The following is a 25,749-nucleotide window of genomic DNA, read 5'->3' as shown; positions in this document are numbered from 1 at the left end:
ACTTTTTGGTTATCATTATAACAAACTTTGTCTGGTAGTTAACTATAAAATGAAGGGATGAGTATATAAATGTCATATTTTCCCAGGTAGGAAAGAGTGAATGTAAATAGTTACTGATAACACTAGTTGTTGATTTTTTAAGAACTGGGATTGTGGTTAAATGGATAGATATATGGATCTAAGATGTGAAAATACACGCTTTTGTCATTATTGTAGAGCCCTTGGGTTTCTACAATGAAGGAATTCCCAAAATGTGAGGAGCGAATGGCATTTATTTATCTGTTCATTCATTCGACAGGTGTATTTTTTGATTCCCTTTCTATGAACGGGACACCATGCTGGGTGCTAGAGTATTTGGTATACAGGGACAGACAAGGACTTCACTTTCTATGAATTTATTGTAGAGGGGGACAAGTAGACAATAAATAATAAAAAAAAGAAGAAGATAAGTTTGAATAGTGATATGGATAAGAACCATGCAGAGAATAAAGCAAGATAATATAGTTGAGCATAACTAAGTTGGGTGTTAACAAAGGTCTCTGACATTCTAAGCTGAATTCTGAAAGACAAAGTCCCACAAAGACTTTGGAGACATATTAGTTCAAGCTCAGGGAACAGAAGTATAAAGCCGCTGAGGTGGGAATGATGTTGAAGTGTTCTAGGGACAGAAAGAAGTTCACTTTGCTGGAATAGAATGAGAGACTGGTGCAAGATGAGCTGGGAGTCCGGTCGTGTGGGACCCTGCTGCAGGGGCAGGGAATCTGTACTGTAAGCATGAAGGGAAGCCTTTAGAGTGTTTAAAGAGGGAGGTGACACAGCGAATCTAACCTTTCTGAGCAAAATATTCTCCTGGATTCTAAGTGGTATGGCCTGGGAGGCAAGTAACTGGAACTTCCAAAGCTAGTGCCTATGTAGGAACTTAATCAACATAAATTTTTCAGTAATTTGTTGAGATTTATTTTCTCATTCTACCAGCTGATCACTTTTATGAATAATTTAGTGTTTGTAATTTTGTACTCTTTTTCTTTAACACATCTCCTAAAATTGTATTATCTTTAAGCTGAGTATCAGGGATCTATACTGCATATGAACTGTTAGTCTTCTATTTATTTAACTCAACACCCACCTCCAAAAAAAGGAGTATCCAAGTGAGATTATTTCCTCTCAAAATCTTACAAGGGCCTAACTGTTCATTTGTAGCTTAATTGTCCTGAAGCCTATTCAATTCTGGTGAAAATTCATCCATTTGAGAGACAAATCTCAGTAAACCACTAATTTCTTTCAGAAGTAATATTCTGACTTCTACAGTATATCTCAGGGAACCTCAAAGGATTCAAAATTCCTTGTGATTCTGAAGTACTAATCTGCAGTCACAGGAGACAGGATCAACTGCTAATGTACATCATAAATCCACATTACCTCAGACTATGGGTATTAGGCAGATGGCAATTGTGGTCTTTTCATTTGTTGCTTAGAGGACGTTCCAGTTTTCATTGTTATCTTATTACTATAAGACAAATTCACACAGTTCAAATTGTAGGTTAAAAAAAATAACATTTAAAAAGGTGTTTCCTTCCTCCTATGAGAATGAACTCTTCAATTCCCACTCTCATTAATTTCTGACAATTACCATTATGAGTTTCCGTCTGTCCTCTTAGGGTTTCTGTATATATTTATGCTTTCAGATTTTGGCTTTTATTTGTCTGTTATACTTAACCTTTTATTTAAAAATTCCTAAGTCACCTGGCTTTTGATGTGTATTGAGTTTTTCTTTTAATCCAATGAAAAATTATTTTTTAAAAAGGTTTGAAATTGAGCACCTTTAAAGGTGCAATGATCATATTTTTATGGTGGTGGTTCTTATATTGATTAGTTCTGTTGTTTTTCTCCAATATGATTTGTTTCTGGTTTTTGTTCATAATACTTTCATGTTCATACTATGCTAGCCTTTAAATGTTCCTTTTTAAAATTAGTTTAATGAGTTGGATTTTCTTAAGACTTGAAACACGTGGTAGATTCCTGGGTGAAGAGTTGAGATGTGGACTCAGGGGGCCTTTAGGTTTTTGCAACCCATGAAGACTGGTTTCAGTAAAGAATGACTCACGTTTGTAGTAAATACTTGAGGTAGCTCTTCTTCTTCTGCTTCTTTGAACCAAACTCGGTCAGGGAGACTTCTGCCTCCAGCCTTCTTCACTTCTTTTCAGCATCCACGGTTAAAAATGAAACCTTGTACTTCAGGGTGATACTCACCTTCCGAGAGCATCTTTTTGCCAGCACTTTCTGAGATACTGCTTGTGGTCTTATGCTGTTTTTTTTTTCTTTTGCAATTTTTGCCCAGTCTCAGCTGTTTGCTTTTCTTCTTATATTGTAGGCAATGGATTACATCTCTGAATCTGTCTGAAAGTTGAATTTATTTGAAGAGTTATTTTCCCTCATTTTCCTGATTGTTCTTGTATGATTTCCAGGAAACAAGAGAAAGATATGGACATACAGCAATGTTTGTACTAGAAGTAGAGAGTGTTGATTTGAATCTGAAATTTCACCCACAAAAATTCATGCTTTGAAACATGGTCCCCAGTGCAACAAGATTCAGAGGCAGGACTTTAAGTAAAAGATGGTTGATGGAAGCTATAATCTCATTAATGCATTTGATAGATTAATAATTTGAATAGATTACTGGATGGTAACAGTTGGCAGGTGGGACATGACTCAAGAAAGTAGGTCACTGGGGACATGGCATTAGATTATATCTGTCCCTGGCCTCTTCTCTCTTTCTCTCTCTCTGCTTCCTGGCTGCAATGGACTGAGCAGCTCTCTTCTGCCATGCCTTTCTCTTATGATGTTCAGTTTCAACTGAGGCCCAGAGCAATGGAGTCAACTGACCATGGATTAAAACCTCTGAAACCCTGAGCCAAAATAAACTTTTCCCCCTCTAAGTTGCTCTTGTCAGGTATTTTGGGCACAGTGATACAAAACTAATACACAGAAGTTTTTTTTTTTTTTTAATACTAATATATAAAGATACCACTGTGTTATAAAGTTATCCTGTTTGCTTTTCTCCTTTTGTCCTTGGTTTTGCATTTAAAGTGCTCCTCAGTCGAGTTCCAACTTCATTCCACTTGACTTCTTAAATTTATGCTTCTGTTAAATTGTACAGAATGATCTAGTTACCTCAATAGCAGCTCCTATTGCACTGAACTTTTATTCACTTTGTTCAATAGTGGACATTTCTGTTCCCTAAGCCACTCCTACTTCACCTCCATTTTTAAAAAATTAGTTAAATCCAACCTGGATTTTAAGATCTACATAATAGCACCTAATTCTTAAAGCTTTTCACATGATCTCGATATATTGTCAAAATCTCTTTACAAATTTATGTGTAATTTATGTTCCTATACTCTCTTGAAACTACTGTATCTATTGTATATGGTATTTTGGTTACATGGGTAGTGCTACTACATCCTACCAGTTGGAAAAATGTTTGTGACTTGGTCATATTTGTGACACACTTATGCTTGGGCACAGAACATTGTGTACAATATACATTCAATAAGCATTCATTGAAATGATAAAATTATGCAAAAGGCCAAAATTATTTTCTTGAATGCATGGCACAATTTCCTCCCACTTCTTGCTGATGAACAATATATCCATTCATAGGGGTAATTTGGCTCTTTTTTACTGAAGCCACAGATCCCTACAGATCAAAGTATTTTATAAGAATGTGATTGCAGATGCATGGGTTTAGTCATGCAGATAGTCAAACTGTGTTTTGATTATTTTAATTGTCTTATTTCAATACAGAATAATTTGTTCTTGGCTTTTTACAAGTCCTTGATAACTGTTAAGTAGATTAAAAAAAAAAGACTGAAAAACACACACTCCTTTTGTCTCTACTCTTAACTGGCAGATCTCCATCATGACATAAATGCATTAATAGAACAAACTTTGTTAAAAATTAACTTTTAAATTTAAATTGCAATGAAATGAGTAGCAGAAGCTTAGAAAAAATTTTCTTAAATATACTCTTGGTTTTAGAAACACACGATTGTTTTGGAAAAGAAAACTTGAGCATTTTCTCCCCACCACTTCATTGAATTGGGTCTCTTACCAAATGTAATTTACATGTCATTTTCTTCATCATTTTGTAGCTTTGAAAGCTGTATTTGTAGAAAAAAACCTGTTCCCCAAAGAAATTCTGGATCATGAAAGAAAAGTCAAGCAATTACATCAGGAAACAAGTTGTGAAGTGAAGATAAAGAGAAATAAGAAGCAATTATAATTGCAAGAAAAATAAATATTTCATTGTCACAGAAAGTACGTGCATAAAGTGCAGAAAACACATCAAGAATGCTGCCTGTCTTTCACTTTATATTTGAACTTCTGGAGGCTTCATTTTCTGATGATGTTTTATTGCTGCTTTTATCTGTCGTCTTTCACTTCGTATTCTTTTTTTTTTTTTTTTTTTGCGGTACTAGGGATTTGAACCCAGGGCCTTGTGCTTGCAAGGCAAGCACTCAACCAACTGAGCTATATCCCCAGCCCTCACTTCATATTCTTAATATGAGAAAGTTTGGACTAGAGAAGGCGAAATGTTCATTGGTACTATCTGTTCTCAAGTGTTTTTAGGTAAAAAAATTTACGACTCCAGAATAAAGTACTTTAACCAGTTGCATTTCTACTTGCCTCTCTATATAAATGTGTTTGGTCATTTTTTATTATAAAACCTCCATTCAAGTGTATGGAAGCTATTGACACAGTGAACATCTACAAATTTGAATAAGAAAATTGTTCCCAGTTATTTACACTTTCTAGATTATTTTTCAGCAGTTCTGAAAATGGCAATTAGATCTTGTTGATAGCAACATTTCCTATTAATTCTTTTAAACTATATTTTATTTTAAGCATATAAATCTATGGTATACAGTGTCATAATTTGATATGTGTATACAGTACTTAAGGATCAAATCACAATTGTTAACATTCCCATCTTTTTACACACTTAGAATTGTTTTGATTAATATGTATAGCTGGACTGGTGACATCGTCCTGTAATACCAGCAACTTGGGAGGCCAAAGAGGAAGGATTACAAGTTCAAGACCAGTCTTTCCAATTTTGGGAGACCCCCATCTAAAAAAAAAAAAAAATGAACCAAGGATTAGTTCGTGATAGAATGCCAGAGTACCCATGTGTTCGACCACCTGTACTACATACACATGAATAAATGCAATAATTGTACATATTTATGGCATACAGTCTGATATTTAGATACATGTATATAATATGTACTCATCAAATCCTGGCAATTAACATTTCCTATTAATTTGAGTTGGCTCATATTTATTGACATATACTTTTAAATAATTATGGGAAAATTATTATATGTGACCTACTTCTGTATTTTGTTATACTGTACTTTAAAATGGAGTGGCATGGTGTAGCACAACCGAAGAGGTAATAGCCTTAAAAAAAAAATCAAAGGGTCTGGGATGGTATAAAAGATTTGCCCTACAAGGACAGTCAGATAGGAAACATTTGTTTCTGGAATTTACTGCTTCTCTTTGTGGACCTATTTTCCTTTATACATTTCATCATCCTCCAAGCAACCAATATTCATATGTTGCTTTTTAATTGTGTACAGTAGAAAGAACTAACAAATTCATTTACACATTGTTAGTTACTCAGTATGTATTTATATTTTAAAGAGTTCTTTCAAAATATGTTTTTGTTTTAAGAAAAATCTTGTGACAACCCATACTGGTAAATAATTAGCAACATAGGGGCTTACTTGACATAGCAGCTGCATTAGTTCAATATATCTGGAACTCACAATAATTTATAAGATAGACCTATAATGTTAAAATCTGTCATTTTTACCTTTTTAGGGTATTGCTCAGTTTTATCAATGGCAGAGTTGGCACTGGAACCCAGGTCTGTTTTATTCCTGAGGCCACAGTGTTTGCCCTTTCTCCTTCTGTTCACTTACTTCTTAATAGGGTAAATTCAAGAAATGAACCCTGATAGTAGAATTACTAGCATCAGTAGAGCGATGCTGGGGTGCTACATTTGGGAGAAGGTGGTAATAGAGAGGTTTTCAGAAGGCAGTCACCACTTCCATGTACATTTAAGTGCATTCTGAGAACTTACATGTACATTGCTTTTTCTCCTTATGGAATGACAAGCACATATGGGAAAGATGTAGGAGAAACATATATTTGTGTGAGCATGTATGCTGTGAGGTGATTGTGTAGGAGGGTGCTCTTGTTTTAGGAAAATACTGGAATGGTCAGATATGATGGAAAACTATGCAACTTGCTCTTACATGATTCATAAAAATTATTATACATATAAAATATATACAAATATTTATCTATCATCAAGTACATATATATAATTTTTAATATACATATAATTATAAAAATGTGGTCAGTGATAGTAATTGGGGAAACTGAAAGACAGGAAACATGAAGGTAATAGATCTTTGCACTATACCCACACATTCATGTAAATTTGAAAAATATTTCTAAGTAAATTTTTAAAAATTGCAAAAACTTGTCTTGGGATGAAGGATTCCTTGTGATGTTTGAGCAAAAATAACTCTCACACAGGGCTATTTCAGAGAATTCTTACACTGAATGGGAAGTTTGATTGTATAATCCATCATTTCAATCTCAGAGCATATGATTTATGAATCATAGGTTGGTGATAGTGCAGTGAAGTGAAATCTGAGTCACATTTCCAGAAATTTAAAGGAATATTAAGATGTTAAAGAGATGTAACATGAGTACTCATTATTTTGTAAAGGCTTTTTCCTCCATCCATCAGTCCATCCATTTATCTATCCATCCATCCATCCATCCATCCATCCATTTATTCATCCATCCATCCATCTATCATTCAGGACTGTTTTTGATATTGGGTATTCATATACAAATAAGATACACTTACTCTGCCCTCGGCTTTCTAGAGTGGAGTCACATAAAGTGTATTGGTTTATCAAGTAAAGATTGAAGGATCCTACTAATTTTTCTGGTATAATTTGAAATTCTTTTACTAGACATATTTTATTTTTTGTCCCTGGTGATGACTTTGTTTGAAGGGATTAGTCTGAAATAGTCTGGTTCATGTACACAGACCTCTCTATAGCCTACCATGTGTGAAAAGCTCTATCCTGTATGTAACTTTAATTCCACCCTTAATTAACTTCAGGACCTCTTCTGTGAGATGAATTAAAAGGAGCTGTCTCACAAGTACCTTTAATGAGACTAGAGCCTTTAAAACTATGAAAGTTTCTTTTAATGTTAATATCTCTAATAATTTGGCACAAAAACATCCACAAAAAGAGAGATGTTTAGTTATTGTCTCACTCTTCTTTCATACCTTATAGTATCTAATTGTGCTAGGCAGCAATCAGGGTCTTGCCTGTCAAATGCTGATAGAACTAGAGATATTATAAATGGCTTCTGAAATTAACATTTAGATTCAATTATTTGAGATCCATTTTTCTGCAGTGAAAGGAACTTGTCACATTAAAACAGGATGTGTCATAATCTTCAATTTTTGTTTGTAGCATGCAGATTTGCACTAAATATAATTTAACCTTTTCTCTTTTTAGAACATTTCCCTCTTATCACTCAAAATATATGTAGCAAACTGACAGAGAAAAATTGAGATTAACCCATGCTCAGTTGGAAAAATTAACTTTTTTAAGCTTTTTATTGATGATGACACTTGCTTTTAGGTTTTTAAAGTTTAGAATTAAGAATATTTTTACTAAAAAAAACCTATAAAATGCTAAAAAAGGTGAGGGGATTGTAACTGGGACCCCTTGCTAATTATTTTTTTATATGTTCCTAAATTTATTTCTGAATGGTGGTAGAGGCAATGGTGTTGAAATTTATACCAAGTCACTCTGGCTCTTATTATGAATATTTTTTTTTCTGATTTTTTAGGGGCAAGAGTGATGCAAGGAACAGATTGGTGAAAATATTTAAAAGCTTTGCAGTAATATTTTATGAACAATTTTGATATCTTTATTGTCTATTAAAAGAGCTTAAACCAGGGAGGAGAAATTCATGGTTATTGCTTTTTGCTACCTAAGAGCCAGGAAAATGCACATTTTGCTTGAACTGCACTAATAGAAGGTCCTCACAGAACAGCTTCATTAAATGATCTTAATAAGACAGAGTGGCTGTCTATGCCATTGGAAGGCAAAGTAATGGACTGTTTCGGAATAAATCACATTATGATATGAGTAATGTACAGACATCTTAATTTAGTAGTCAAGTGTGCTGGTGATGGATGTTTTCTGATGTCACTACATGGGTAGAAAAGCATTGATTGACTGATAGTCTTAGACATTCAGACTTATTATTTATGTATCACAGTGTGGAATAAATAGGGATTGTGCTCTTGTGTTAAACCTCTCTGATTTTCGAAAATTGTCTCTAGCAATGTTAAGTTGAAGGTAGAAAAATTTTTGTATTTTAATGAATATCATATTAGAAAAAAATAAGATTTAAACATTTAGAGATGCTCATATAGTTGATTAAGAACATCAACTAGGCGATTATGGTTTATGATAGATATCAGGCTTCTCAAGTCTGGAATTAAGTCGTAACCCTATTAGAACACTGAAAGGTATCAATAGAGTCCCCCAAAAAGAAACCTAAAGATGAATTCCTTATAAAATTGAATACATATGTAATATATGTGCATATATATATGCTCATTTTATTTCTTTCTCATAAATTTATCAGAAATAATATTGTTTAGTCATCAGTATTGACATATCTGTTTAATTGACAGTGGACCAGATTTTTCATTTCTTTTCTCAGAGGCCACTGATGAATAATGCAATGTGTTCAATATCTAATTGCCAGTGAGGTGATTGATTTGAACTACAAAAATGAGATTAAAAACCCATTCAATTATGCATACTTTTTTAAATTAATGGCCTGTTTGTAGAGAAAATCATGTAGAATTTTAAAAGCATAAAAAGTGACATCAATGTTCATTATCAAGTTACCTATGGTTAATAGGTAATACTATTAACCATAGTAAATATGTAAATAGGTATAATTTGGTAAATCAGTAATCCTAATCTGGTCTTTTTTTGCTAAACATAAAGAATATAATTTTTCAACATCCATCATTTTTCCTAAAAGTTTAAATAGGTCTCATAGTCACAGGAGTCTCCTATGACTATTGCATAATTTGATGAATTGTTGAGAACTTTGTAAATGCAGCAGTAATTTGTCTTTGCACTGTGAACTTGATTTAGCTTTATTCTGTTTCTCATAGGCATTCTGAAATATTTATGATGGGGCACATTGGTAATCTGATATAGGAACCCTATGAGAAACAAAAAGAAATAATTACCAGCAAAGTTACAACCACTAGCACATTCTTCATAATTCTGTTTTTTATTTTTAAAACAAGCAAATAATGGATACATTTAATAATTTTTAAAAATCCTAATTTTTCCTCTGTCAATTCTTGCATAGTTTATCACTGATCATTACTTTGGCATGTTAGCCCTTTCCTACAAATGTAGTGAGCACCTGCTATGGTTCCAGAAGAATTAATAAAGCAAAATTCAAGACAAATATATTTGGCCTTGGCTGATCAGGTGTTCCGTGAACAAGTGTTTCCCAGTAAGCACATTCAGCTATAACATTCCAGTAAGTAATCAGAAACCAATTTGGGGTAAGTACTTTAAAATTAAATAGCTTTTGAATGAAGTATGTATGTAATAGATTTGACTCTGAGTGTTTAGTAAAGTAGAAGAATGGCATTTCAATTTGCCTGGTGCAGAAACCATTTGAATTTATTAAATTAATGCATTGCTTTTATTCTACTTAAAAGATTTTACTATAAATTGGAAGTTCAATTTCTTATGGCAGAATTCAACAGGATGTTTAGTTTTCAGTACATTGTGCTTTTTGATGAGATTTTAGCCAAAAACCAATGAGGCAAGTGAAATTTTCAAACCAATTATTTGTCAGATTATAATTGATTAAGTGTCCAGAAATTTTCTGTGAGACATGGGTGCAAAAAATATAAATTTTAATTATGAAAATTGTTAATAAGAGGATTACTCTAAAGGCAAGATTCTATTACAATGGGAAAATTACATTCTTCATAATATTTTTTATTATTTAGCAGTAACTTAGTAATGAATTACCATTTGATGACTTAAAGGTACCAATAATATTTTCACTACTTATGAAGCTATGAAAAATATTTTCATCAGAACTATTTTGAAAAACTGAATATCTCAGAACAATGATTTTTCCCATAAAAGTATAGGTGTTTATTATTGCACTTTCACATCCTAATGTACTGATCCAATCAGTCCTTAATATTTGCTTGATAATATATAATCGATATTTAATTATATATTATCTATATTTTATTGACATTTAAATTATCTATATTTATTATTTATATTTATAATTTACCAACACAATATTGTCTAAAAATCACTTTGGATTACATTTTGAGCTTTTTCTCTATGTAAAATGTATGTTTAAATAAATAAAGTTTAACTAAATATATTTAAAAAGTGCTTGAGATATCTAAATAATCAGTCTATAGTTTTGGAGAATATTCAACGATTAGTAATTTTTACCTACTATGGATCACAATGACCCTCTTAATGGTCTGCAAAACACTCCTGAAATGTAGTTTTCCATTTCTTAGCTGTGCATCACAGTATTCTGAAGACTTTCATTTTTACCCCAGTGAAGGGTTCCTTCCTGGCAACTTACTAAGTGTCACTAACATGTATTATTTAAAAAGTAAAATTAGAATTACTAAAATTTATGAGACCTCAGAGTAAGTATTCTACCAACGGTGTAGCAATATTGCAAAAGTAATTCTGTTCAAAATATAATCAGATAGTTGAATTTCCTATAATTTGACTATAGGGATCATGAATATGGTGTCCATCTTGTGACTCAGTTATGGTTTTCATTTGTTGCTACTCTCTTATCTGGTAATCATTTTATCAAAAGACAAGAATCACATATATTTTCCCATATGTGAAATCTACAGGAAAAAAGATGACAGGAAACTAGAAGGGGGCCGTTGGGGAAGGAGAAGGGGACTGAAGTAGAGGTGAGGGGATAAGAGGGAAATAGGAAATGTGGATATGATTAAAGCATGTTGTATGCAGGTATGAAAATGTCATGGTGAAGCCCATTATTCTGTGCAGTTAACGTGTGATAATAATCGTAATAAAATGATTCCTTCATCTTTTAAAAATCACTTTCTTCCTTTATCATTTTATTTCTTTTTATTCCTCAATACTGAGGGTTGAACCCAGGATACTCTATTCCTGAGCTACAAGCCAGTCTTCCTTATTTTTATTTTGAGGCAGGGTCTCACTAAGTTGCCCAGGCTGTCCTTGAACTTGTGATCCTTTTGCATCAGGCTTCTGAATCTCTGGGATTACAGGTATGTAACAATGTGCCCAGAAATTGTCATTTTATTTCTTTACATATTTTGTTTTGTTTTGCATTTCTTTTCCCCTCCTTTGAAAAGGTATAAGAGTATAAGGTAGGTTTTGGACTATTTTGCTATTTAGAGTGAGATTCCGTAGTCTGTGAAAAAGCTATTGGAAAGTTAGATTACTCAAGTGATTTAGAATACATTAACTTCCTAATACTATAGGTGAAAAACAGATTGTAGGGTGCTTGTCTTTATTTCATTTCCATGCTTGGTCTATTAACAATTTTAGAGTAGCCTGTAAGAAGTTTCTCTTCATATCAGAGTTACAGGTGTGATATAAAACCATGAGAAAAAATAAGAAAGATGCATCATACAGTTACTTAAAGACAGTATTGCCATTGATAATGCTCCATAATTGCCATTTATCCTTTAATTTTAAGAAACTACAAATATATTTTGTCTTGGTTCTTGAAGGAACCTAAAAAAATACCAGTACCACATAAATTGTTTCTTCTATTTGATGATAGTTGGTCAGAAAACTGCCATTGCAGTCTTCTTGTGGTAGTGTGTTCTAATGAGATAGAAAGTTCCAGTAGTAGGTATAAAGTCTTCTGTTGGGTGTAGTATAGTATAGTAAAATCTTATCTTGAAAGCCAATAATATTTTAAATTAAACAATAAACAGAAGAAGTCAAAATGGATAAAATCTTGTGGAGTCTCCTGTTGATGTTTTCTGGAAGTCAGATCTCAAGAACCTTGGCTCAAAAAAACGCTGAATTTGCAGTGGATCTTTATCAAACTATCTGCTTATCTCACAAGAACAACATTGTGTTTTCCCCCCTTGGAACAACTTTGGTTCTTGGAATGGTACAACTGGGAGCAAAAGGAAAAGCACTGCAGCAAATAAAACGAACTCTGAAGCTGCAGGAAAACCCAACTGGTGAGACTCATACACTTGATTATTTATAGTCAACATGATATGGTCAAATTGATTTTTTAAGTATTAGAGGGTCAGGATTATAGAACTTGAATAAGTGAAAAATATAGAAATTATGAAATTATTATAAAATGTAAACATAAGTTATTTTCATTCATCTATTGTTTTCCAATGAAAATGTTTAAAATAATTTAAGAAATTAACATTTATACAGATATCAATTTTTGTGCATGTTTGTATTTTTTTCTGATCTGTTTGTTTTGGTTAGTTTAAGTTGAGATTATGCTGTGTGCGCATATGCACGTATAATACTAATAATAATTGTATGACATAATAATGACATAATAATCATATTCCTTCATATACTAGTGTCTTTTTGTTGTTGTTGTTGCTGTCCTGGGGATTGAACTCAGGACCTTACACATTATAGGCCAGTGTTCTACCACTGAGCTATATCCCCAACCCTTTCTTCCTTTATTTACTTTGCAAAGATCATTTTCCCATATCATGCTACTGAATTAAAATACAATTTTAAATTGTTGCACTTTATTTTCTATTATGTATATTCCACTTATTCAAGTCTTCTTCAGTAGGTGTTTCCCACAATTTTCTTATTAAAAATGCACTTTCACCCACAGTGAGACCAAGAAAATCATTAAGAGTTTATTCAATAGTTTTAGAAGAAAATTTGAGAAAAGCATTTAAATAATCCATCAGAGGTGTTTTGCTTTTGGGTGGTGGTTGCTTGGAGTCCCACAAGGTTTATGCCAGAGACTGTATTTTCTTTTGACATCCTGTTTGAAACATCGTTTGCATTTTACACATTGACATCACTATTAGACAATGTGGACCCAACATTAAAGGAGACATCTGGATTCTTAATTTAGGAATTTAGTCACTATTACTGATTTCTGCCTTATCACAGAGTAGCTATATTTAGGAATTATTTTCCTGAAAATACTATTTACAAGGTTTTAATTGCTTCATTTCAAATAAAGCCAATTTTATACAGAAAAGGAGTTGGTGATAAGTTAATTGCAAGAGTTTTCCTTTGTGAATAATGTATAATGAAGCCACTGTATTCCAGACTTAGTCTTGATTAATTTCAGCAAATCCCATTACACCATTCCCAGAAACATTTAAATCACATGATACTGCTTTGAAAAGTAACAGAATGTTTATGAAGATATGTAAAGTTGATTCCATGATAAGCTAGTAAGATTAGAGCCTCCAAAATCTAAATTCCTTTAAATGCAGGCATCTTAGTAACAGAAGCCTTAAGAACTGTGGTTTCTGAACATAATAATCATAATAATAATCATGCACCATCAAACACACAGAGGGTATTAGCTGCTGTTTTGTCTGCTTGATATATAGTATCCCATTTGATATTTATAATTGCTCTATAAGATAAACAAAACTCTGCCATACAGATGAGAAAAAACTGAGGCAAAAAGAAAAGGTCAACTAATTTGGCCAGGACTAATTCCAAAAGTGATTCAGAGAGACTAATAGATAGTAAGAATTATAATGACATTTTAAATATTTTCTGTGCAAGAGTACATATGGACAATTAAACATTAACACTTTAATGCATTTGACAAAATCTACCCAAACAGTGCATTGTGCCTTGTTAAGGGATGGAGAGTGACACAGAGTGAGGGAAAGCTTCAAAAGAAAAGAAACGCAGGCCCAGAGGGAGAAAATGTGAGAAATAAAATTCAGAAAATAAAGAAGAAAATGAAGAAATAAGAGAAAGAGAGACAGGAAGTGGAATAGAATGAGTGACTGACAGGGAATTAGAGAGAAGGCCCAGGTAGTCTAAAAATGAGCAGAAAGGCTCTAGGTTGGAACAAAAGGCAAACAGATCAGAAGACAGTGTCTGTCGCAGCTATATTGAAACCAAGGGTGAAAATAAAAATCAGAAATACCAGTCCCCTTTTTTATTTAAAGATCTTATATTTTGTTCATCAAAATTTTTGCAGTGATTTTAATTTTGGCATTAATTTTGCAATTGAAACATATATCTTGATTATTTAAACTTTTAGCATCTCCTTACATTTTATGCCTGAGATAAGTGTCTCCTTGAGTCATGTTAGTCCTGGTCTTTCCTTCAGTCCGCCTCTCATTTGAAAAGATGCTATATCTTGAATAAGTCTTGATTTTGCTTTTCCTGCAAATCTGTGGTGCCTGCCCTGCTCTTCCATGTTAACACTTGCTTATTCTACAGGACATACAACTGAGGGAATGACTGGGGCTCTTCAAGTCCTCAGTTCTCCTTTCTCCCTGTGTCAAAACATCTGGTTAGAATTTACCTTGTCCATTTTGCTGATCATTTTGATAATGCTCCATTTTGCTTTGCTTCTGTCATGCTGCTGACTGATGAGAGGCTAAATTAAGGGTGGTTCTTTATTCTAAGAGGGTTATGAAAAGAGAACTTGGCTGGGTATGTAGCTCAGTGGTAGACTATGAGACCCTGGGTTCAATCCCCAGCACTGCAAAAAAGGAGATGAAGCATGAATTCCAATCCTAGTTCTGCAATTAAGTGACCTTGTTATTGGCATAAGTCATGTCACCTCTCAAGTTTCTTCCTCTCTGTGGAGCTGATTTCTCACTGTAAAAAGGAAGGACAGATTAAGTGATTTATATGAACCTTTCTGCTGAGATAATCTATAATTCTATGACTACTTGTATTTTCATCTTTGGATCTCTCAAAAGCATACAGAATTGGTCACTGAACTCTTACGAGCAGAAGAGAACAGGTACTGTAATTTTAGAATATTATTTGGAGGTTTGGTACAATCACCCTTAAAGTCACATTCACCCCATGGTCTGTGGGTTCTCCATGGCTCTATTTTATGAAATGAAATCAACTTTTCTCATTGCTTATTAGGAGTCATGCATATGTACTCTTTTCGATCTGTGCTAAATGAGATCATTAATCTATAAATTAAATTTATAAGGCAGATAACTTTAGATTCTCTTCCAAACTTGTGCTACTTGGTGACATTTTTTTCATTGACTTGTGAGTCCAGTGATTTATCAAAGGGCAGTTGTTTGTCACACAGTCTTAGACCTTAAGTACATGACATAAATCTGTTTGCTCTGATAAATGAGTTAGAACTAATTTTTCTTCTTTCCTTTTTTCGACATTCCTTAAAGATGTTCATAAATTTCAAATTCCTGAAAATTAGTTTCAAATTCCGTCATTTCTTTCTGACCTGAAAATTGGTTTCAAATTCTGTGGCTTCTTTACTGACCTTAATTAATTACTTTGGAGAAGCTCTGATGTCTTAAGAAATCTCTGAAGTCTCCCAGCTGTTGAGATATTTCTTTCAAGCTTCAAAGAGCAATAAATGATTGCATTTGGAATCATTGTATACACAAGTGAATAGATTAACTTTCTTTCTGTATGTGAAGAATTCCAGGGTTATAAAGAGTCACTGAAACTCAGATCAAGTCATACAGGAGCTAATTCTTTTATTTAGAATCTTTTATATCTTTATGTACTAACGAGTAGAGAATTCTAGTTTGAAATATACTGCAATATACCTGGCAGAGCCTCCTGTAAGGGTATTGTTGTACCTGTGCCAGAACACCAGGCCAAGGAGGCAAATAGGAACTGAAATGTAACCAACACAGCTGGTCAAGGTGTTAAGGCCATGGATTTGCTGTGCCCCAGAGGGAGCACTATTGTTATTTGCACAAAGACACCCTGTGAGCTGCTAACCTTCTGATAAAGTTTGTGTTTACACAAACACACATACACACGTCTCTTATTTTCATTATACCTAATAGCATGTTTCTTGCAGTGAAACTTTTTAAACTATTTGTCATCTTTTAATGACAAATTACTAATTTTCTTCAATAGAAGTGAATTGAATACAATCAACTTTAATTTATGCAAGTATTATTTTCAATATTTAACTAGAAATGTAATGAAGACCCTGAAAGAACCTATTGATTCAAAGAGTTCAAGACTTATGATTGAGTTCTAGGATTAAACCAGAAGGCAGTGAAACTTATTTGTACCGTTTGGTAATGAAAAGAAAGCTCTGAAGAAAGTATCAGAAGAGATGTTTCTCATATGCATATACAACTTACCGACAGCACTGTGGTCAGACAACGCAAATGGACGATCCATGGAGATTCCTTTAATTGACTCATTTGTCTAGCAGCCGTGATTGGAATGGTTAAAGAATGTTTATTGTTCATGTAGACAGTCAAAGATTCACGAACCTGAAGGAATAGGCAACTCTGATTCTTACACATCTCTAGAGATGATCATAGGGTTTACCTTGCACATTTGAAAACCTGGACAGGCACAGTTGCTTAAAAGAGAGCAGTTCTTTCTTTCACTGAAATAAAAGTAACATCGAAAACGATAGCTCATCACTGCCGAACCCCACCGACATCCATTAGCATAACCGTTCCCTAAGTATTGTGTGTTCATATTATGGAACGTACAAGATTCTACATACATATTTCCAACAACTAAAAAATGAGCTAAATGAGCCTATAAAGAGATTTTCCTTCAACCTGTAAAAATGCATAGTCTTATGTTTGTCAAATTTTGAAATGACATGGGTATTTTTCCTATATAAAAGTTGATTTCTCTAAAAGAGTGCTTGAGATAAAATGCTTGAAATATTTATACTAACTTCAGATCATTAGTTATACCTAGGGGTACAAAAAAATGGTGATATGAATCAGAACGCTTAGATAACAAATGCCGTTGTGTTATGTTGTTCAATATGTCAGTGTATGTTATAATTATTTTTTAGGAGAAGAATTTTCTGTGTTGAAGTCATTTTTCTCTGCCATCTCAGAGAAAAAACAAGAATTTACATTTAATCTTGCCAATGCCCTCTACCTTCAAGAAGGATTCACTGTGAAGGAACAGTATCTCCATGGCAACAAGGAGTTTTTTCAGAGCACTGTAAAACTGGTGGATTTTCAGAATGCAAAGGCTTGTGCAGAAACAATAAGTACCTGGGTAGAAAGCAAAACAGATGGTAAAGTTTCCCATTTTCAAAAAGTCATTATTTGCCATTGTACTCCTGGCTTTTAATATCTTAGAGTAAAGATTGAATGAATATTTAACTATTCCACTATGGATCAGAAGGATCAAATCTCATATTTCACCACTATTTAAGTTACTATTAAAATACGAAATCAAGAGAAATTATAAACTGCTTTGAGAAAGATGCTGGTTCTTTTATATTTTTTGAGAGATACCTATTTACAGAATTCTTAATTGAAGAATTTAAAAAGTAATTTTAGTTTTTACATTGATTTTTCAAATATTAAAACAGGAAGATCTTTGGCCAGGTAGAACTTAAATATGTCAATCTCAAATGACTTTTTTCCCACATGTACTGTAAATAATTAACACAGTTAGTTGATGGTGTTAATGTTTAAATAATAATAAACATTCTTAATAGTTCTATCATAATACACATAATGTTAATAGTTCTATCATAACATGTTATTTAAATAAAAGATTAGACTAACACAGCCATGACTAGCAAAGACTAAATTGGATGTAATAAGCTTAAACTCAGATAGATCTGTGTTTAAAGGAACATTTCAGGATTATTGAAAGTTTTGAAATAATGTTTGTGAAGTAATAATCACACACCAGTCCCTTAATTTAGACTAGTTTATTTCTTTGATTATTCCTTAAATTGCAAAACTTGTGATGGTATGAGATGCTCTGTAGTCTTTATGGGTAGCCTCACTTGGGGAATCATAGTTGAAAATCTGAGTTGCGTGTGGTGAACAGTGTCCACAGGCATACAGACTGGGAAGTCTCTAGACAGATTCATGACACCCAACAGTGCCTATTTTAACTTGGAAATACTTACTGTGCATAGACTGATTGTTTAGAAGAGGAAAATCACAGATGGTAAAGTTTCCCATTTTCATAAAGCCGTTATTTGCCATTGTATTCATGGTTTTTAATTTCTTAGAGTAAAAGATAAAAATGAATGAATATTTAACTATTCCACCATGAATCAGAAGGATCAAATCTCCTATTTCACCATTATTTAAGTTACTATTAAATTGCAAAACCAAGAGAAATTATGAACTGCTTTGAAAAAGATGCTGATTCTTTATTATTTTGAGAGATACTTTGTCCACTCTTGTCCTATTCCTATGGTACACAAGAGTGGCAAGTTCAAGTCTACAATTAACCTATTAAATATGATCAACCTGCTGGAGAACCTTGAAATAAAGTCTGAATAATACCAGTAAATATTCAGAAAGAAATATATTGTTTTTGTCCTTTCTGTCTGAAAGGCAGATGGTAAAATAATCTCACTGAAAAGAATCCATTACTGGGTATGTCTGAGTTTGCCCAATATAGTCACATAGTTCCTATTTCCTACTGGAATCCATTTGCACCTGTTTCTTAGTGAAATATTTGATAGAATCTCCCTTTATTCTCAAAATTGCTAGGGTTAGATTATAAGACAAGTGTCCAAAATATCTGTGCATAAGACATTTTTGCTTTAATCCTCTTTAAAGCAGTTCCACTTAATTATTATGGAATATTTCTTCCTGCTTCTTTCTCTACCTTTTCATAGGAAAAATTAAAAACATGTTTTCGGGGGAAGAATTTGGTCCTCTGACTCGACTTGTCTTGGTGAATGCTATCTATTTCAAAGGGGATTGGAAGCAGCAATTTAGAAAAGAGAACACGCAACTGATGAATTTTACTAAGAAAGATGGTTCAGTTGTCAAAATTCCAATGATGAAGGCTCTCCTGAAAACAAAATACGGTAATAGGAGAAACGCTACTTCTTAAAGCCTGGCTCTGGTAATTGCCAGCAACATTTAATAATTTATTTCCTTGGTTCCAGGTTACTTTTCTGAATCCTCCATGAAATACCAGGTTTTGGAATTGCCTTATAAGGACGACCACTTTAGTTTAATCATCATACTTCCTGTAGAAGAGGTGAACATAGCAGAAGTAGAAAAACTAATTACTGCTCATCAGATCCTGAAATGGTTCTCTGGGATGCAGGAAGAAGAAGTGGAAATAAGTCTCCCTAGGTGGGTCATGTCATTTTATTTTCCTGGTTCCTATGTTCCTCCTTATGGAGATATTTGAAAGCCAGCTGAAAGATAGCAAATGTGTGAGAAGGTTATTGCCATAAATAAAAAGAAAAATGCATTTAAGAATGTTACTCCGCAGAATGGATTCAAAAGCCAGTCTTTCCCCTGCCAGTGTAGTTTCTCCATGAGAAATGAATTTCAGTGTTTTAATTCTTTCTGAAAGAGATGAAGAATTATGTTGTAAATTAAGAATACTGAAATTAAAAAGAATTATCTTTTTATTTTGCAAATTTATCCTTCTAATTTCTTTCTGATTAGAGTTTAAAATACTTACTTTCTATCTAGAGAAAACAAATTCTCCAATAATTTATGATAGTATATATGATACTATTAAAAATATGCTAAATCACCTTTGACAAAATAGTGCTCTAACAGTCACTGAATTATACATAGAATCCTATGGCCAATTTTACATAGTTAATACAACATGGAAATTGCAAAGGATGATTGTAGGAAGCAATGATTATAAACACTGATATCATAGTTCTAAGGGACAGAAGTGACTATGGAGAGAAAGTTGTGCCCAAATAACCCCAATCCATATTTCACCTGAACTTTTAAGAAGAGAGATATTTAACAGATTTTATGCTCTTCTTTGATTTCTATATTTCTCTGTAAGCTCCACAATTCCTACATGGTCTCTGCTCCTGGGTCCCTGGCCTCTGGTCTCTTAGTCCTCTAGGCTTTTACTTCCTTTGCACTTAGCCAGGATCCATTCATAAGTCATACCAATCATACTCTCACCAAGATTACCAGTGTTTTGTCTCCTGGTTTTTGTCCTTTTAAAAAGTCACTCCTGCTCCTCCACTACTATTTGGTGATGAAAAATCTGGAAAGCAGTCATAGCCTTGCAAGACTGGAGCTTGGGACTCCTTGTTTATCTTTGGAGACTTCACTAATGCCCACCCCATGTCTGCTACTCTAAATCTGTTTCTCTAACTCTTAGCAGATGTCTCAACCTCATATTTTTAAAAGAAAATCTATCATCAAACAATTTTTTCACCTGTTTTTATGAATCAACTAAAAAATTATGTGAATCTTTACTAATCTTTTCTTTACCTACTTTCCTTGGCACTCTGGAGAAAGAACTATTTGATGCTTTTCTCACCCTTTGGGCTCTTGATCATCCTTTTATTTTTACTTGTTTGGTGGTGGGGACTGAAATCAGGGTCTTGCCTCACTCATGCTAGACAAGCTTCTGTCACTGAGTTACACCCTCAGCCTTACTAATCACCTTTAAAAATCTTTCTTCCTTTATTCCTTTTGCCACTAATCACTTTCTCTCTCTTCTGCTCCCTGACTTATTTTTTTCCTGTTCTGTTCTCAAATGAAAATGTTTACTAGAGACTTATCTTCAGAATTTTCCTCTTCTTATGCCTTCTGAGAAATATTATTTTCCTGTATTATTCATGTCTCTGGAAGTCTGAATCACTAACTCAACCTCTCTTACAATTTCCTACCATTGTAATCTCTACCTGAATGTTATCCAATCTTTCAAATAATCTATATTTTTTAAACTCCTACTATATGCCAAACGGGATATAATAGCTTATTTATTTATTTATTTATTTTTTCTCATATGTACCTTATCTATCGGGACTGAATCTTATGCAACAATTTTATGCATGAAATGTTTTTTTTTTATATATTTATTTATTTTTTTAATTGTATACAAATGGGATACATGTTGTTTCTCTATTTGTACATAGAGTCAAGGCACACCATTTGTGTAATCATACGTTTACATAGGGCAATGATGTTTATTTTTTTTTCCCTTCCCCCCCACCCCTCCCACCCCTCTTTTCCCTCTATACAGTCCTTCTTTCCTTCATTCTTACCGCTCTCCTTATCCCTAACCCTAAACCTAACCCTAAACCTAATGCTAACCCCTCCCACCCCCCATTATATGTCCTCATCCGCTTATCAGCGAGATCATTCGTCCTTTAGTTTTTTGAGATTGGCTTATCTCACTTAGCATGATATTCTCCAATTTCATCCATTTGCCTACAAATGCCATAATTTTATCATTCTTCATTGCGGAGTAATATTCCATTGTATAAATATGCCACAGTTTCTTTATCCATTCATCAACTGAAGGGCATCTAGGTTGGTTCCACAATCTGGCTATGGTGAATTGAGCAGCAATGAACATTGATGTGGCTGTATCTCTGTAGTATGCTGATTTTAAGTCCTTTGGGTATAGGCCAAGGAGTGGGATAGCTGGGTCAAATGGTTATTCCATTCCAAGCTTTCTGAGGAATCTCCACACTGCTTTCCAGAGTGGCTGCACTAATTTGCAACCCCACCAGCAATGTATGAGTGTTCCTTTTTCACCACATCCTGGCCAACACCTATTGTTGCTTGTATTCTTGATAATCGCCATTCTAATTGGGGTGAGATGAAATCTTAGGGTAGTTTTGATTTGCATTTCCCTTATTACTAGGGATGTTGAACATTTCTTCATATATCTGTTGATTACTTGTACATCTTCTTCTGTGAAGTGTCTGTTCATTTCCTTAGACCATTTGTTGATTGGATTATTTGTATTCTTCGTGTAGAGTTTTTTGAGTTCTTTATAGATTCTGGAAATTAGCGCTCTATCTGAGGTATGGTTGGCAAAGATATTCTCCCACTCTGTAGGCTCTCTCTTCGCATTTCTGATAGTTTCCTTTGCTGAGAGAAAGCTTTTTAGTTTGAATCTATCCCAGTTATTGATTCTTGCTTTTATTTCTTGTGCTATGGGAGTCCTGTTAAGGAAGTCTGATCCTAAGCCAACAAATTGAAGATTTGGACCTACTTTTTCTTCTATAAGATGCAGGGTCTCTGGTCTGATTCCGAGGTCCTTGATCCATTTTGAGTTGAGTTTTGTGTAGGGTGAGAGATAGGGGTTTAATTTCATTCTATTGCATATGGTTTTCTAGTTTTCCCAGCACCATTTGTTGAAGAGGCTATCTTTCCTCCATTGCATATTTTTGGAACCTTTGTCTAGTATGAGAAAATTGTATTTATTTGGGTTTGTGTCCATGTCCTCTATTCTGTTCCATTGATCTACCTGTCTATTTTGGTACCAATACCATGCCGTTTTTGTTACTATTGCTTTGTAGTAGAGTTGAAGATCTGGTATTGCAATACCCCCTGCTTCGCTCTTGCTACCGAGGATTGCTTTAGCTATTCTAGGTTTTTTATTCTTCCAGATGAATTTCATAATTGCTTGCTCTATTTCTGCAAGGTACATCATTGGGATTTTAATTGGAATTGCATTGAATCTGTATAGCACTTTAGGTAGTATAGCCATTTTGACAATATTAATTCTGCCTATCCAGGAACATGGGAGATCTTTCCATTTTCTAAGGTTTTCTTGAATTTCTTTCTTTAGTGTTCTGTAGTTCTCATTGTAGAGGTCTTTCACCTCTTTTGTGAGATTGATTCCCAAGTATTTTATTTTTTTTGAGGCTATTGTGAATGGGGTAGTTTTCCTAATTTCTCTTTCTGAAGATTCATCACTTATGTATAAAAATGCATTGGATTTATGAGCATTGATCTTGTGACCTGCTACTTTACTGAATTCACTTATGAGTTCTAAAAGTTTTCTGGTGGAATTTCCAGGTTCCTCTAAATATATAATCATGTCATCAGCGAACAGGGATAGTTTGAGTTCTTCTTTTCCTATTCGTATCCCTTTAATTTCTTTGGTTTGTCTGATTGCTCTGGCTAGAGTCTCAAGGACGATGTTGAATAGAAGCGGTGAAAGAGGGCATCCCTGCCTTGTTCCAGTTTTTAGGGGGAACGCTTTCAGTTTTTCACCATTTAGAATGATATTAGCCATGGGCTTAGCGTAGATTGCCTTTATAATGTTAAGGAATGTTCCCACTACCCCAATTTTTTCTAGTGTTTTGAGCATGAAGGGATGCTGTATTTTATCGAATGCTTTTTCTGCATCTATTGAAATAATCATGTGATTCTTAACTTTAAGTCTATTGATATGGTGAATGACATTTATTGATTTCCGAATGTTGAACCAACCTTGCATCCCTGGGATAAAACCCACTTGATCGTGGTGCACTATCTTTTTAATATATATTTGTATGCGATTTGCTAAAATTTTGTTTAGAATTTTTGCGTCGATGTTCATTAAGGATATTGGTCTGAAATTTTCTTTTCTCGATGTGTCTCTGTCTGGTTTAGGTATCAGGGTGATATTGGCTTCATAGAACGAGTTTGGGAGGGTTCCCTCCTCTTCTATTTCATGGAATAGTTTGAGGAGTATTGGAATGAGCTCTTCTTTAAAGGTTTTGTAGAACTCGGCTGAGAACCCATCTGGTCCTGGACTTTTCTTTGTTGGTAGGCTTTTGATGACCTCTTCTATTTCATTGCTTGAAATTGGTTTATTTAAGTTGTGTATGTCCTCCTCGTTCAGTTTAGGTAATTCATATGTCTCTAGAAATTTGTTGATGTCTTCGAGGTTTTCTGTTTCGTTGGAGTATAGATTTTCGAAATAGCTTCTAATTATGTTTTGTATTTCACTCGTGTCTGTTGTGATGTTTCCTTGTTCATTCCGAATTTTAGTAATTTGAGTTTTCTCCCTCTTTCTCTTTGTTAGTGTGGCTAAGGGTTTATCAATTTTGTTTATTTTTTCAAAGAACCAACTATTTATTTTGTTAATTTTTCCAATTGTTTCTTTTGTTTCAATTTCGTTGATTTCGGCTCTGATTTTAACTATTTCCTGTCTTCTACTACTTTTGGTATTGGTCTGCTCTTCTTTTTCTAGCGCTTTGAGCTGTAGTGTTAAGTCGTTTATTTGTTGATTTCTACTTCTTTTTTGAATGTGCCCCATGAAATAAATCTTCCTCTAAGTACTGCTTTCATAGTGTCCCAGAGATTTTGATATGATGTGTCTTTGTTCTCGTTTACTTCTAAGAATTTTTTTATTTCCCTCCTGATGTCTTCTGTTATCCATTCATCATATAATAGTGTATTATTTAATCTCCAGGTATTGGAGAAGTTTCTGTTTTTTATTCTGTCATTTATTTCTAATTTCAATCCATTATGATCTGATAGAGTACAAGGTAGTATCTCTATCTTCTTGTATTTGCTAACAGTAGCTTTGTGGCATAAAATATGGTCTATTTTAGAGAAGGATCCATGTGCTGCTGAGAAGAAAGTGTATTCGTTCTTTGTTGGATGGTATATTCTATATATGTCTGTTAAGTCTAAATTGTTGATTGTGTTGTTGAGATCTATAGTTTCTTTATTCAATTTTTGTTTGGACGATCTATCCAGTGGTGAGAGAGGTGTGTTAAAATCGCCTAGTATTATTGTGTTGTGGTCTATTTGATTTCTGGAATTGAGAAGGATTTGTTTGACGTACGTGGATGAGCCAATGTTCGGGGCATAGATATTTATGATTGTTATGTCTTGCTGATTTATGCTTCCCTTAAGCAGCATGTAATGTCCTTCTTTATCCCTTCTGACTAGTTTTGGCTTGAAGTCCACATTATCTGAAATGAGGATGGATACTCCAGCTTTTTTGCTGTGTCCGTGTGCATGGTATGTTTTTCCCCATCCTTTCACCTTTAGTCTATGGGTGTCTCTTTCTATGAGATGAGTCTCTTGCAGGCAGCATATTGTTGGATTTTTCTTTTTAATCCAATCTGCCAGTCTGTGTCTTTTGATTGATGAATTCAGGCCATTGACATTTAGGGTTATTATTGTGATATGATTTGTATTCCCAGTCAATTGACTCATATTTGTTTTTGACATGATTTGGTTTCTCCTTTATTTGGCTATTCCTTTAGGCTAGTGCCTCCTGTTGCTGATTTGCATTGTTGTTTTTCATCTCTTCCTCATGGAATATTTTGCTGAGAATGTTCTGTAATGCTGGCTTTCTTTTTGTAAATTCCTTTAGCTTTTGTTTATCATGGAAGGATCTTATTTCATCGTCAAATTTGAAGGTAAGTTTTGCTGGGTATAAGATTCTTGGTTGGCATCCGTTTCCTTTCAGGGCTTGTTATATGTTGTTCCAGGCCCTTCTAGCTTTTAGGGTCTGGATTGAAAAATCTGCTGATATTCTTATTGGTTTCCCTCTGAATGTAATTTGATTCTTTTCTCTCGCGGCCTTTAAAATTCTGTCTTTATTTTGTACGTTAGGTATTTTCATAATAATGTGCCTTGGTGTGGGTCTGTTGTAATTTTGTATGTTTGGAGTTCTATAAGCCTCTTGTACTTGGTTTTCCATT

The 25,749-nt window shown here is 33.8% G+C and overlaps 2 protein-coding genes across 3 annotated transcripts in view; both read left to right on the top strand.

Annotated features, from left to right (window-relative positions):
* Nucleotides 1-4,660, top strand: part of Wdr49 (WD repeat domain 49) — a 135,058-nt gene extending 130,398 nt beyond the window's left edge. For both annotated transcript variants that reach the window (XM_047564787.1, XM_047564786.1), the window contains one exon: nt 4,152-4,660. In XM_047564787.1, coding sequence (XP_047420743.1) covers nt 4,152-4,282 — 131 coding nt within the window. In that variant the 3' untranslated portion in view covers nt 4,283-4,660. The remainder of the gene's footprint in view (nt 1-4,151) is intronic.
* A 7,487-nt stretch (nt 4,661-12,147) lies between these two features.
* The window catches only part of Serpini2 (serpin family I member 2), a 33,466-nt gene continuing 19,864 nt past the window's right edge, over nt 12,148-25,749 (top strand). The window contains exons 1-4 of the mRNA XM_047565574.1: nt 12,148-12,394; nt 17,176-17,406; nt 18,982-19,176; nt 19,258-19,450. Coding sequence (XP_047421530.1) covers nt 12,151-12,394; nt 17,176-17,406; nt 18,982-19,176; nt 19,258-19,450 — 863 coding nt within the window. The 5' untranslated portion in view covers nt 12,148-12,150. The remainder of the gene's footprint in view (nt 12,395-17,175; nt 17,407-18,981; nt 19,177-19,257; nt 19,451-25,749) is intronic.

This window comes from Sciurus carolinensis, chromosome 9, assembly GCF_902686445.1.
Source record: "Sciurus carolinensis chromosome 9, mSciCar1.2, whole genome shotgun sequence".
NCBI lineage: Eukaryota > Metazoa > Chordata > Mammalia > Rodentia > Sciuridae > Sciurus > Sciurus carolinensis.
Note: the sequence above shows the minus strand (reverse complement) of the source record. Positions and strands in the feature narration are given on the sequence as shown.